Raw genomic sequence first — 15654 nt, 5'->3', positions numbered from 1 at the left:
CATTAAATTCTTTCTATTTCCACTTTGGTCTCTGGTTCTAAGAGATATAGGCAGTTTTATTTTTAGATTTCTTCAGATAGGATGTCCAGTGCCCTGATATGGTATGGGCCTGATGGTGATGTAGAAGGTGAAAAGAAAGACCCAAGCTTTAATTCAGATCTTAGCTCCAAAAGGGAGTCAGACCCCAGTTAATGGATAACGGACCAAAACTGGTCAGGTCAAAATAACAATAAAGGAAATGACAAGGCTATAGAAATTCTAAAGAAAAATGATTATATTTTGTTACCTCTTTTTTTTGGGGGGGGGCAATGGGGGTTAAGTGACTTCCCCAATGTCACAAATGATTATATTTTGAAACTAGCCATGGGAATCAGAAAGAGACATGAGCAGGAAGGGCCTAATTTGTCCCCAGATTCACCTTATGACATGTAAACCCCCCAAACACACCTCCACTGAAAAAGGTACCTGCCTCAGGGGTTGGTTTAGGACCCCAGGAACTCCAAATTAGGATAAGCCCTCCCTTGTAACACCCCTAGGTGGAGAATATTATAATGAGTAGGACAGGCCCTCCCCTGTACCTCCCTAAAGTGGAGATTATTATAATGAGACTGATAATCAATTTATCTGTACTATAAATATAACTAATGCACTCTGTTGCATTTTCTAGATCTGCTTGGAAGAGTTTGTGAAGGGAGGGGGTTGCAAAAAATTTGGCTACAGTAAAAGGGCGTGTATACCTGTTTTATATATACAAAAGTTTCTCAGGGGAAAAGGGGTCGCAAGTAGAATGTTTAAGAAATCCTGTCCTAGACTACCTTCCATTTTTACCCTTAGGGGTTTCCATCTTCTTATCCAAACTTGCTCTGAGGAAATCACTGGTAATTTAGTAACATGGAAATGAAAATAGTTACTGATAATTTAAAAAGGAATCATCCTAGAAAAAACCCAAGCAAAAGTAAACAATTTTGTGATTTTAGGATTTCACTGGAGACAATGCCCGTTCTTCAGGAAAATGATATCTGAATCAATGGTTTAACTCACGTGTGTATTATGAGTTTTGTGTGTTTCAGTTTAAAATAAAGAAATAAAAATATAAAAATATAATAAAAAGATGGTGATTTATAACCAGAATGCTACTTTAAGGAAACAAGTATTTTAATATTCATATGGATCATGTCTCTAACTGTAAAGTAAAGGCTTCAGTACTTTTATTTTTCTTTTAGGTTATCCATACTGGAAAGGTCAGGTGTTAAATTCAAATGAACTCCATGAACTGTATGAAGGTCTTAAACTGAACAACGTAAATAAGTATGACTATGTTCTCACAGGTAAGAAAATGTAAACTATCTCTTTCCCTCAAAAAGACTAGTTCATTCTTAGTAGAGCGTTAGTATGTGTGACTAAGAAAGGAAGTAAGTTTACCTAGTGGCTTTCACATTATAACCTTTGTTTTTATACTTCCTGGTAGGCAAAGAGATAAGCTCATAGCCCCCTGGCCATTAACCATCTGCCTTCCTGCCCACCTCTGATTTTTAATCCACTCTGCTATTCCCATTACCATTCACAGTTAAGATCATTAACTGTTTATTTCCCTCCATCCTCTTTTTCCCTTTGTTTGTACTCTTTTTTCCCTTCTTTCACCCTATTCCTCTTGACCAGTGTTTTGCTTCTGACCACTGCCTCCCTCAATCTGCCCTCCCTTTTATCAGCTGCCCTTCCTTTTATCAGCTGCCCTTCCTTTTCTTGCCCCTTCCCCCCTTCTGCCATCACTTCTATCAATACCACCCTTTCCCCCTTCCCCTTTTGTTTCCTTAAAGAGTAAGATAAGTTCCTTTATTGGAATGTGTTTTATTCCCTCCCTGAACCAAATCTGATGAGAGTAAGGTTGAAACAATGCTTATCCCTCCCTTCTTTCCCTCTATTGTGATGGGTTCTTTTTGTGCCTTTTCATATGATGTAATTAACAACATATGAAAATTCCACCTCCCCCTTCCTCTCCTCCCCCTAGTCTCCTTTTATTCTGCCCCTTAAGTTTCTTTATATCATCACATCAAAGTCAATTTAATAACAATACCTTAGCAGATCCCAAGAGTTAAAAGTATTATCCTCCCTCATAGGGATGTAAGCAGTTTAACTTCATTAAACAACCTTCTTCTCACCCCCCCCACCCCCCACCCCCACCGCCTTTACCTCTTTATATTTCTCTTGAGTCTTGTATTTGGAGATCAGATTTTCTGTTCAGTTCTGGAAGCCTTGGAAGTGCCCTATTTCACTGAATGGCCATCTTTTCCCCTGAAAGAGAGTGATCAGTTTTGATGGGTAGTTGATTTATGGGTTTTAATCCAAGCTCCTTTGCCTTCCTGAAGATTGTATTCCAAGCCCTGCAATCCTTTAATGTTGAAGCTGCCAATTCCTGTGCAATCCTGACTGTGTCTCTGTGATATTTAAATGGTATCTTTCTGGCTGCTCGGGGTATTTTTCCTTTTGGGGTCTCTTTCAGAAGGTGATAGGTGGATTCTTTCAATGATGATCTTATCCTCTGATTCTACAATTTTAGGGCAGTTCTTCTTGATAATTTCCTGTAATATGGTTTCTAGAATCTTTTCTTGATCATGGCTTTCAGGTAGTCCAACAATTCTCAGATTATCTCTCCTGGATCTATTTTCCAGGTCAGTTGTTTTTCCAATAAGGTATTTCACATTTTCTTCTATTTTTTCAGTCTTTTGATTCTGCTCGACATATTCTTGGTGTCTCATGGAGTTATTAACTTCCATCTACCCAATTTTAATTTTTAAGGTATTATTTTCCTCAGTAAGTCTTTGCACCTCTTTCCATTGGCCAATTTTTTCTCCCATTTGGCCATTTTTTTCTTTCATTTGACCAATTTAGGCTTTTTGGTTTTGACAAGATCATCTTCCCAATTGAGTCTTTACTTGTAGGCATTTTGACAAACTCATCCGAGTTTGAGTTTTGGTTTTCCCTTTTACCATAAAAGCTGTCAAAGGTAAAGGTCCTTTTTTGTTTTTTATAAAGTTGAACTCTGCTCCTGGGGCACAGGAATCACTGTTGCAAGCTTCTTACTGCTCTCAGCTGCCACACTCTCAGCTGTATCAAGTTGCAGCAGTGTGGAGCTGCCCACTGAGCCATGCTGGGCTGGGCTGGGCTGGGCTGTGCTGTGCTGAGCTGCCCTCCCCTTTCACCCAGGTGAGACAGACCTTTCCTAAAGTCTTCTAAATTATCTCAGGTGGGAGGATTGTGCCTCTCTGTCTTTTTGTAGGTTCTGTAATGCCAGAATCTGTTTAGAGGCTTGATTTAATGTTTGGTTTGGGTTTTTGGGGTTTTTTTTGTGAGGCAACTGGGGTTAAGTGACTTGCCCAGAGTCACACAGCTAGTAAGTGTCAAGTGTCTGAGGTTGGATTTGAACTCAGGTCCTCCTGAATCCAAGGCTGGTTCTCTATCCACTACGCCACCTAGCTGCCCCTAGCTGCTGTTTTTGAGGGAAATACAGGAAAGCTCAGGCAACTTCATGGTTTCACTTTGCCATCTTGGCTCCGCCCCCTTCCTGCCCCCATCTGGACCCCTCAGGCACTGCTCTCTCATCCTTTTGCTATAGTTGTATCAGATCCCTGGGCCTTGCCCTTACTTTAGCTTAACCCTTTCCCATATGAAACAACCAAAAAAACCATTTCCGGGGCAGCTAGATGGAGTAGTAGATAAAGCACTGGCCCTGGATTCAGGAAGGCCTGAGTTTAAATCCGGCCTCAGACACTTGACACTTACTAGCTGTGTGACCCTGGGCAAGTCACTTAACCCTCATTGCCCTGGTTAAAAAAAAAAAGAAGAAAAGAACATTTCCATTCACACAGCAGAACACAAAATTATAATTCTTTTTGAAATTATGAATCTCCATTTTGTATCACTTGCATTTTTTTTAAAAAGTAAGTTCCCCATGTTACTTTCAAAATTATCCTTATTTCTGTACTGTTCTCTTCTGTGTATTTTTTTTTTAAAGACCAGGTCTTCCAGGCTAGAAGTATATGCTACATTTTTCCAACCTGGGAGAGTTTGCCTATTTTTAGGGCCTAATGGCCCTCCACTCCCAGGAGCTTACCATATTAAGGTGACTCAGTACAGTTACCCATTTGATGTCAGCCCTCCTATAGCTTCCAAAGTCACACAATCCACTAATCACAACTTCTCTATGCATGTTAAAAAATGTTACAGTGTCCCTCATTTTGGGGGGCATCGTTATTACTGTCTCTATGCCTCATACTCCTGTCCCCAATTAATCAAGAAAAATAAATGGGGGGGGAAAGTCAAGTCAAACAAAAGTCCACAAAATGCCCATGTCTAAAAAATGTATGTCTGTACTTTGTGTCCATGCTGTCTGTCAGGAGGTATGAGTATCATGTTTCATGAAAGAGACCTTTCAGAGTTAAGTGTTTCAAAGTTGTTTTTCTTAATGGTATAGTTGTCCTTGTACAGATTATTCTCCTGGTTCTGCTAACATCACTAAATGTCAGTTCATATTATTTAGGATTCTCTAAAATCATCTTTTGTCATTGCTTATGACATAGAAATATTCCAATTACATTCCTGTGCCACAGTTTGTTTAGTTGTTCCCCAATTGTCTAAGTTAATCTAATTCTTTTCCCCACTGTGTGCACACACCCCACCCCACCCCCTTTTAATTCCCCTTCAGGATCAGGGAGTTTCTTATCCATGTATTTTCTCACACACTCCATTTACAATAAATTGTAAATTAATCCTCCTTCCTTTCTATACTAATGTAGTCTTCCTTTTACTCTCTTTTTTGCATCTTAAAAGTCCAGATTATAAGCAATTAGACCCCAGTGCCTGTTTTGCTCGTTTATCTCCCTCAATACCCTCTGTAGATATCATGGTTTTGAAAGATTTTTTTGTTTCTTTCTTTCTTCTCCTCTTTTGGAATGTTAACAAGACATCAACTTATAGCTCTTTCCAGTTGCTCAAATAAATTTACCTTTCTAGGTTTCTCTGGATTCATGTATTTATTTTTCAAAGTTAATGGTCTTCTCATAAAGAATACAGGAAAGTCCTCTTCCATTAAAGCCTGATGTACTTTTTGGGAGGAGGTTTGGTTTGGGGTTGGTTTTTTATTCCCTGTAAGATATAGCTAACTTTGTAGGATAAATTATTCTTGGTCGTAAGCCTATTATCTTTTTTTTTTTTTTTTTTGCGGGGCAATGGGGGTTAAGTGATTTGCCCAGGGTCACACAGCTAGTAAGTATTAAGTGTCTGAGGCCGGATATGAACTCAGGTACTCCTGAATCCAGGGCCGGTGCTTTAACCACTGCGCCATCTAGCTGCCCCTAGCCTATTATCTTTTGCCTATTTGAAAACTGTATTCTAAGACCCCCTTCATCCTAAGATGGTATCAATTGGACGGAGATGAGGTGGAACAACTGAGCCTAATAATTAGGGCATAATGACTCAGTTTTTCTTTAGTAGGCATAATAACTGAGTTTTTCTTTTTGCCCTGAATTGGGGGGAGGAAGAGGCTGTTTTGCTATCTGAAAGTGGGCTAAGGGATCCTATAGATAGGTAGGTGCTCTTGATTGTTATGAAGAGGCCTATTGGAGAGAAAGTAGCTATATTATCTGTAACTTACAACTTGTCATCATGGCCCTCATCAACCTTAGTTGATTGCTCATGAGAATAGTAGTCATATGATGTCTCAGATGTTTGCTGACATACCCTGCTAACCATTGTAGAAGTTATTGGCATAACTTCTTCCACCAGTCCCAACCCTAGAGGGAAGAGCCTTTCGTTGCTTAGTCTCATTATGTCCACACCCTGATCAGTCTGTCAGTCTAGCCTATCCCTCAAAGCCCTCTCACATATCAAAAATGCAGTTACTTTTATTTAAATTAAGTCATAAGTAATCAAAAATGGTATATAAGGACCTCTGTTAGGTCATATAATGGACACAGAAGTATACAACTCTGGCACTACCCTCAAAAACTTCCATTCTACTTCAGGAGAAAAGTTATTCATTATACCTTGTATACAGACTCACATGCAGGCCATGTGTCTTACCAGTCCTGTCTTTATTTCATTCACATGAAGAAAGTCATTTGGGTTTTAGTATTTAGGGAATGGAGAGAAGAAAATCATCCAGGGGCAGCTAGGTGGCGCAGTGGATAAAGCACCAGCCCTGGATTCAGAAGGACTTGAGTTCAAAAGTGACCTCAGACACTTGACACTTAATAGCTGTGTGACCCTGGTCAAATCACTTAACCCCAATTGCCTCACCAAAAAAAAAAAAAAAAAGAAAGAAAATCATCCATTTTATTAACATGAGTGCTGGTGGTTAGTTTTCTTAAAGATTGGTAAAAAGAATTTGAAATTATTGGTTAAAATGAGATTGGGGGTTTTCTATGAATCTGTGGTCTCCCTGCCCTTCATTAGTTCAGATGTTAATTAGTTGTATTAAGTTAAACTCTATTTATTCTGTATTTATTAAAGCTAAAAACCACTGTTATGTGCACATTGGGAAATATCTATGACACAATGATGAAGAATGGCTTATCTAACATAGTATGGTGAACCTGCTGTATAGCCTCATAGAGCTCTCAGGTCTCCTAATTCTAGTAATCTATACTGCAGTTTACTTGCCTTTTCCCTATCTGTGATTCCACTTACCTAGGCTAACTCTCAACCTATGTAAATTTTGGGTGTATGAACAGATTCCTATACTCTAAGGGTCTTGTTTTTTGCTTGATTATTATTATTTAGTAAGTTATTATCTAGTAAATCATCTAGTATCTTATTATCTAGTAAATTTCAATGGTATTAGGATGTTGTTCTAATATTTTGGTACTATTTTATTTTGAGATTTCACTGTTTTCTCACTTCACAGGATTATCCTTAGAGTTCATCCTTCATTAATGGTAGTTGAAACATCCCAAATGGGAATGTGGGACATTCCAGTATTAAAACTGTAGATTTTCTTTTTTTTTTTTTCTTTTTTTTTTTGCAGGGCAATGGAGGTTAAGTGACTTGCCCAGGGTCACACAGCTAGCAAGTGTCAAGTGTCTGAGGCCGGATTTGAACTCAGGGAGTCCTGAATCCAGGGCCAGTGCTCTATCCACTGCACCACCTAGCCGCCCCCAAAACTGTAGATTTTCTTAAATATGGAGACCTCTCAAACAGCAAAATCCAGTATTAACTTTTTTTTAAAATTTGGATTAAGCAGTGCCTTATACTACTCCGGTCATATTACAAGTACTTTTGAGGATTTGGCTCTCTGTTTATGCATTAGCATCTAAAATGTTCATTATTCCATTTGTAGAAAAGGGTTTTGTTTTTTTTTTAACCAAATTAACAAGAAAATAGTTCATACAGAAAACTAGGAATCTACCATTCAGGGTCACTGTTTACTTTTCAAACGTTCCTTCCATGGTGTTTTTTTGTTTGTCTGTTTGTTTGTTTGTTTTAGCCATGCTGAATAATCATAGAACAATTTAACTCAGAAATGTCTGTTTCACAGCAGTTTCCTTTCCTCCTCCATCAAAGTCATGAAGAACTTTCCCTTTTAGTCCAACTAGTTCATATGCACTTTGTTGTCTTTCTTCCCAAAGGTTACACAAGAGATAAATCATTCCTTGGAATGGTAGTCGACATCATCCGAGAGCTGAAGCAACAGAACTCCAACTTGGTGTATGGTAGGAAGTTGTTTTTCTTTTTTCTCTTTCTCTAGACTCCAGGCAAGACCACATTAGATGACCAACTAAAGCTTTTCTTTCACTAGTGTTTTCTAACTAGTCTTGAGAGAATAAGAGTATAGGGATGTGAAGTACTTAAAATGATAAAATGTTTAAAATGAGAGGAAATCAAGCAAGTTGGCTGCCTGGTCTTGGGAGCACCCAGTATCTTGCAAGCCCTCTCTCAGCATGGTGGAGTAGAGGATTACTGTTATATAGATGTGAATACTTACTTAGAAGTGCCAATAAAATGAACCAAAGGCATAAAATGGGACACTTGAGAGCAGAACCAACATACCCACCTAGGGGATAGTGAAAAAATTATTTGCCCCCTTTCAATCAAGACACAGAATGAACTCAGATTTTAGCTTGATAGAGATGTCTGAATTATCCTCAGTCAACCATTTTGCTAGTTAGGGCAGTTTATAAGCATTTGTTGAGCCAAGTTGGTTTAGTTTTGTACCCCAGGAAGGGGGCTACAACTGGAAAATGGGCATACTTTGTTCTGAGGCAAGATGATAGATCAGTTGCCCTCTGCAAACCTCTGAACAAAGGAATTGTGTGTCACAGGTAGATGTAGAGGATTTAGATAGGTGAATTATCAAGATAAGAATACTAAATAGCTCTGGAGTAGAACAAGAATCTTGTGAATTAACGGGAATACTTTAATACTTAAAATACTCAGTGCTATTCCCAATCATCACCACATGCCCAGAATGTCAAGCACAATCTTAAATTGAAAGCTTGGGGGAAGCTAGGTGGCACAGTGGATAAAGCACTAGCCCTGGATTCAGGGAGGACCTGAGTTCAAATCTGACCTCACACACTTACTACCTGTGTCACTTAACCTTCATTGCCCCACCCCAAAAAGTGCTTATTAAATTGAAAGCTTATATGGGCAACTGTAAGTAGCTTCAGTAATTCTGCCCAAACACCCCTCCATAGACCCCCACAAAAAGCAGCAGATGCTGACTCTGCCCAGCCACATAAAGGAAAGGAACATAGAGAAAAAAACCTATACAGGTGGCTGCTTCATCTGTGAGGGAAAAGTGACTAACAATGAGCCTGAAGCAGTTGTCCCCAAGAGGTTATACAAGCCAGGGACCAAGACTGTTATAATCTGTATCCTGGAACTAAAGGAAGATGATTAAGCCCAGCCATGGGGTCTATCATACCAGTAAGGAGGGAAGAGTCAAAAAATGAGTGCTGGGGAATGGACAAAAAGTGACTTGCCCAGGGTCACACAGCTAGTAAGTATTAAGTGTCTGAAGCTAGATTTGAACTCAGGTACTCCTGAATCCAGGGTTGGTGCTTTATCTACCGCGCCACCTAGCTGCCCCCATGAGAGAGATTTCTTAAATGTGGTAGGATAAAGTCCTGAATTGAAATGTCAAAAATGTAATTGCTATAAACCTATAAAAACATTATTTGAAAGTTTAGTTATTTAAATTTTTTAAAACTTAGATTTCTGAATTTTGAATAATAGTATTTTTTAATCTTAACAAGATAAGGCACACTGTCATGTATTGTGTGCGTAACACTCCAGATGACACTTTCAAACCAGTGGATAAATGGTGGAGGTCCTCTTGCTTGGCTACTTTGGTCTCCAGATCTACTTCCATTAGACTTTTTTCTCTTGGGGCTATATCAAAATTGTCATATATGCATTGTTTTTTGGATGATCCTATAGTTATGATTAAAAATACATTCCACTGATCTACCAATCAGCAGTTGATAAAAGTTTTTATCAAGTTCAAAAATTATGTAGAACAATAGGTAGCACAAGACAGGGGTAGTTGAATCATCAGTATTTTAAAATTTCAAATAATGTTTCAAATGTTTTTCTTTGTAAGTTTGTAGTACTAATTCTGAAATTATTAAACCTTAAAACTGCTATTTTGTTTAAACTTTAAAAACTGTACTAGATTTTTGGGACACCTTGTACAATCCTTTTTATTGTGGATATATTGAAATGGTTTTTGCATGTGGATAACTGTTAATTATAATAAAAATGAAAAAAAATTTCTGAGTTCACACCTAGATTCAAACCCAGTCCTTTAGCACTCACCCCAAAATCACCTGCCTTTTCTGATCCTGTTTTCTCATCTGTAATACCACCTCATATGGTTGTTCTGATGAAAGTTCTTTATCAACTTTTAAATGCTATCTGTGAGCTATTAATCTGGGGCTTACTTGGTAAAATTTGAAACATTTGACTAAGTTATTTTTGTGATAACTTAGTTATTATTCATAACTAATGAATAATAGTTCTTTTCATCATAATAGTATTTCTACTTATAAGGAAAGGGAAGAGGTAGGAAAAGGAAATGGATCTGTGATGTCATTGGTGGAAAGAGCTCAATGATGAAAGTCCCTCTACCAATGAAGGTCAGCACCTCCTTTGCTGCAGTTACTTGGAGCGCAGAAACATTATGTGACTTGCCTATACTCACACAGCTAGTATGAGTCAGAGGGTGCACTCGAACCTAGGGTCTTCATGGCCTCTAGGCTGGTTTTCTCCAGCCATATAGTCTCTATAGAAAATTAAAAAGAAATTAACCAGGCAGCTTTGGACAGTGAAATGCAGAAGGCCATATAACAAGATGAATGATGAAAGAGAAGCAAGATCATTCATCATATTTGCTTGTATCTTAAAACATTGAAGAATACGTTACATGTCCTATTCCTCTCTGTCATGATATGAATAGGGTCTTTTCCTAAAATGCCTTATTTTTTTTTTTGCAGTATGTGATCCAGTGATGGGTGACAAATGGAATGGAGAAGGCTCCATGGTTAGTAATTCTCTGACTGCCTGAAGGGTGATGTTGGTTCACTTCTCAGAGTAACTTAAAGGGTGCCAGTATGTTGCTCAGTATTGGTTATAATAATGTGACATTTGTATAGCCTGCTAATTGAGGCCAGCTTGAATACCTTGTGGAATTTGAGCCCCAAAGCAATTCCATGAGGTGTAGGTACTGTAGGGTTTTTTCCTCATTTTACAGAAGAGAACACTGAGGCTCAAGAGTTTTTTGCCTGTGGTTACATGACCGGAAAGTACCAGAAGCAGGATATGAATCAAGATTTTCCTGACTCTGTCACTATTAACAATCTCTCTACCATGAAATATGGCAGGGGAACTTGAAATAATTGAGCTCAAGGAGCAGATAAAAGCTTGGAAGTATCTAGAGAGATTCCCATAAATTGCCACAGAACTCTCCTAATCCTATTCTAAATAAGATTATGTAACACTATTAAGACTGAGCCCTGGTACTTGCAGTTTGGGGAGCTGTTTCTTTGTTCAGTCCTTTCAGTCGTGGCTGACTCTGTGACCCCATTTGGGGTTTTCTCAGCAAAGAAACAGGAGTGATTTGCGCATTTTGCAGATGAGAAAACTGAGGCAAATAGGGTTAAGTAACTTGCTCAGGGTCACACCGTTAGTAAGTATCTGAAGTCAGATTTGAACCCAGATCTTCCTGACTCTGGGCCCAAAAGTCTATCTGCTTCACCATCTACCTGCCCCTTGGGAATCGATACCTCAATTAATGCAGATAAAAAATTATGAATAATTTTGTTTAATTTATATTTTACTTATTCAGCACATATTATGTGGTAAGTATAATATTTGCAAAGTAAACAAAATTTGTCTGTTACGCATAATCACTGACCTCAAAACATGTCAGACTTTGAACTCACAAAGAATTTGACAAAAACATCTGGTCTTACTTAAAGGCAACTGCATAAACTCCACTCCCAGATAGTGTTACCAACTAAAAACACTCAGTTTTAGAAGAATCTTCCCAACAGAGGATATTGTGCTAGGAATAAAAAAAAAAATTTAAGTGGGGAACCTTTGCTTTAATTAGTATCTTTTTTTTTTTCTTCTCCATATTCTCTTGCCTATAGTGCTTCATTTCCCAAGGATCCTCTCACAGCTGGCTTATGCCACCTGTATATCTCTTATCCTATTTCTTTTCTTTCTATCCTATTTTATTTATTTATTTATTTATTATTTTATTTTGTTATTTATTTATTTTCTATCCTATTTCTATTCTACTGAATAGCCTAGAGTTCCCTGTACCTACACCAACTATACATCCTGTATTTTCTGAGACAATCCCACTTTAAAGAAAAGCAAGTCTGTTTATATGTAACAGGATGTTCCTTGAACAGACCAAGTGTCCCAGTTTTGGGCTTACAAAATATTGTCACTATCTTTCCCTCTTTTTCCTTGAGCTAACTTCCTCAAGCCCTAAGTGACCTGCTCCCTGATTCCTTTCCTTAAAACCATACCCTGATAAGTACCTACATCCTTGGCTTTGGCAGCTTCTTTTGGGTGGTCCTCCAATGTTGAACAAAGTTGGGGGTCATTACATTTTCCATCTTTTTCCCTATCTTAGACATTAATAGCCTCAAAGAACATTAGAAGCAATTCAAAGATTTGCCTCACCCATGTGATCTTCTGTTGGAAGATCACATTTCTGCCACATAAATCTATTCTTCTGCATTATTGGTTTGGTTTGGTTTTGTGTTTTTACTCAGTAGCTTTCCAGTTTGTCTTTGCATTTTAATTTCCATAACCTCATGGCTCTAGTTCGCTACTCTTGTTTTTCATTTCTGCTATCATTAAAAAAAAAGTCAGCCATTAAACCTCTCCAGTAAGCCTTAGCTAAAATATATGAAGTCAATAATGAATCATCTTTTCCACCAAAGATGCTTTTATTTAGTTTCTAAGTAGTTGAGACTATTGGCTAGGTGGGAGCAATCTTGAGATGTTATTCTGGCTTGTGTTTATCATTTAAAAAAATTTTTTTTAAGTGAGGCAATTGGGGTTAAGTGACTTTCCCAGGGTCACACAGCTACTAAGTGTTAAGTGTCTGAGGCCAGATTCGAACTCAGGTACTCCTGACTCCAGGGCTGGTGCTCTATCCACTGCGCCACCTAGCTGCCCCTAAAAAATTCTTAAATCAATATAAGTAAAGGTATCAGATTTAAATCAAGTAAAATGACTATTCAGGACTTAGATTTTGTTCAGTCACCATGTCATGATTAATGTGTCCAGAGTTTACCTTTATTTATTCAGAGTAGGAGTGTCTGGTAAAGTGTCTTTCAAAAACTTAGGGAAGATGGGTTCGTTATCAAATATGTTTTAGTACCTTTACTCCAGAGAAGTCACCTTCTAGTAAACCAGCACCAGGAAATTTTGGCTAATCAATAGCCATCTAAAAACTTATTTGGTAATCTGAAGTATATTGTAAAGTTCTTTCATGAGATCCTCACATGTTGTATGTTTCAATCTGATTTTTTTTTTTGTGGGGCAATGAGGGTGAAGTGACTTGCCCAGGGTCACACAGCTAGTAAGTGTCAAGTGTCTGAGGCCGGATTTGAACTCAGGTACTCCTGAATCCAGGGCCGGTGCTTTACCACTGCGCCATCTAGCTGCCCCCTGATTTAAGACAAATCTGATGAGATCTGAAATCTAATGAATATTGTCATATTGAATTACTGATTGGACAACCTAAAAGAAAATAGTACTCTAATAGACCAGGAGGTACATTCAAAAAGGATCCATCTACTCACTATCCCTTATAACATGCAGTATCCTTGGCTGGAATGCCCTTCCCCCCATATCTGACACTGAGAACCCTACCTATTCATGAAGTCCAAGGTAAAGTCCTCCCGTGGAGCCCACACTGATCTCTCCCTCTTTTGAGCTCCTATAGCACTTATCATCTGAACCACTCACTGGGCACTTTCATAATTTGTTGGGTAGCTTTCCATGTGTGTGTCCCATATCCATTGAGAATATAAATATTTTGAGGGTAATACTATGTGTTATACTTCTTTGCATTCCCTGAAATGCTAAGCATTATCCTGAATACCTAGTAGTTTCTCAGTTATTACTTCTTGCTTTGATGTATAACTTTTCTCTCTTTTTCTTTTTCATAGTATGTTCCAGCAGATCTCCTTCCAGTTTACAAGGAAAAAGTCGTGCCTGTAGCAGATATCATAACTCCGAATCAGTTTGAGGCTGAGTAAATCAACTTTTTTTTAAAAGACTCCCCCAAAAAAATTGTTTGGCAATACATCATTAATTTGAGATAAGACAGACAAGGGGAAACAAAGATTTTTAATTAACTAAGTTGTGATTATAGAGTATTTCACCATTTATTTAGATAACTGAAAGATATCTGTATGGTAGATTATTATATAATAATCTATGCTTTGCTATGTATAAACCTTAAAAGACTTTTGAACAAAATATATAAACTCTTTAGTTTAAAATTTTTAATTTTTTCATTTTCAAAGGTAAATTCTGCCTTGACAGTATGTAACAAATAACATTATATTCTTATGCATTTCTATATTCTGGTGTATTACCTTTTTTTTTTAGGTTGACATTATTGTAGCTTTGGGCTTAAGGCATACATGAAACATGCCTCTGAGAACCTGATGCACAGAACCAAAAACTTGATAAACCTTATTAGTCTTTCTTCCTGTTCCCCTCCCCTATTTTTATTTATCCTTTAGGTTACTCACTGGAAAAAAGATTTATACACAAGAAGAAGCATTAGAGGTAGGCACAGCTACCTTTGAATTTATAATTCATTTTAACTGCATACTACCTCAAAATAATTTAAGAACTTTGTTATATCCTGTCTCAAATGTAATGGTTTTAGTACCTTTTACATTCAAGGCTGTCTTTCAGTGATGAGGGGGAAAAGGGAAATTCTCTTCAAGGCAAATGAATTTCAAATAATGATATGGAGAGAAGTATTTTGCCCATGACATATTTCATTTATTATTTGTTTTCACATAAAGTTAGTTGAAAAAATAGGGGCACGTAGAGGGAAATGCATCCAGCCTGTCCAAACACCCCAACCTCTGTAACTACGGGTGGGGCAATATGAAGGACAAAATTCCACACTGTGATCCCTGTTGGTTTTGCCAAACATCTCAAGACAAATCTTAGACAGGCTGGGAGACCTGTTCAATTCTGACCCACATTATAAAGATATATTCAGGCCCCCAAAAACCTAGATACCCAGTTAAAATATTGAAGTACATGTTGTAATTTATGTGAACTCAAGTTTGTTTAATTTGTATAAGCTTTTTGAAAATGTTTCTAACATAATAATAGTAATAGCTAGGATTTGCATAGAGCTTTTAGGTTTGCAAAGAACTACATATACCTCATGTGAACCTCACAACAATCTGTGAGGTAGGTACTAGCATTTTCTCCAATTTAGAGATGAGGAAACTTGAGTGCCTAGGGTCACACAGCTAGATAAATTCAGGTCTTCCTGACTCCAAACCTTCCTGTATATCCATTATATCACCTTTATCCAGCATTTCTCAGGACAATAATAATAGTTCACATTTTCTATTTTGCATATAGGGAAAGAGACTGAGAGATGAAGTGATTTTGTCTTGCCACAAAACAGTTCTGAGGGATTTAAACACAGATGTCCTGACTCCAAGTCCAGTATTCTTTCTACTATGCCATGCTTCTGGGAAATACAGGGGGAAGAAAGAGATTATAGAGACTGTAACTTGTTACTAGAACTAATACTTAGTTATTGTAACCAGTGCCGTAGGTGTTTTTGTTTGTTTGTGTTTTAACATTGTAACTCCATTGGAGATCAGTTTGTCTCCATGTGCTATAGAAATACAAAATACACTGGGTCCCATGAATCCCCCTGAAGGTACATTCTAACCCATGTCTCCCTCATGTGGCAAATAATGTTCTCTACAGACACAAGACCTAGGGCAAGTGAATTTATGCATGTGGTATAATACATGTGGTGCAGCTAGCATCCCAAGAGTAAAAGGGAGTCATTGCTCATTGTGGTGAAACTCATTCCTGTAGAAGCAGATTCTAATACTCCTGGAGCTTTTCTGTAGAACAACA

At 37.8% G+C, this 15654-nt stretch overlaps 1 protein-coding gene across 1 annotated transcript in view; it reads left to right on the top strand.

Annotated features, from left to right (window-relative positions):
- Nucleotides 1-15654, top strand: part of PDXK (pyridoxal kinase) — a 65883-nt gene that overhangs the window by 33034 nt on the left and 17195 nt on the right. Inside the window, exons 3-7 of the mRNA XM_043996010.1 lie at nt 1224-1328; nt 7623-7706; nt 10491-10537; nt 13692-13777; nt 14274-14319. Coding sequence (XP_043851945.1) covers nt 1224-1328; nt 7623-7706; nt 10491-10537; nt 13692-13777; nt 14274-14319 — 368 coding nt within the window. The remainder of the gene's footprint in view (nt 1-1223; nt 1329-7622; nt 7707-10490; nt 10538-13691; nt 13778-14273; nt 14320-15654) is intronic.

The sequence above is a fragment of the Dromiciops gliroides genome, chromosome 3 (assembly GCF_019393635.1).
Source record: "Dromiciops gliroides isolate mDroGli1 chromosome 3, mDroGli1.pri, whole genome shotgun sequence".
Lineage (NCBI taxonomy): Eukaryota > Metazoa > Chordata > Mammalia > Microbiotheria > Microbiotheriidae > Dromiciops > Dromiciops gliroides.
The sequence above is the reverse complement of the archived record's forward strand: the minus strand, read 5'-3'. Positions and strand labels throughout refer to the sequence as shown.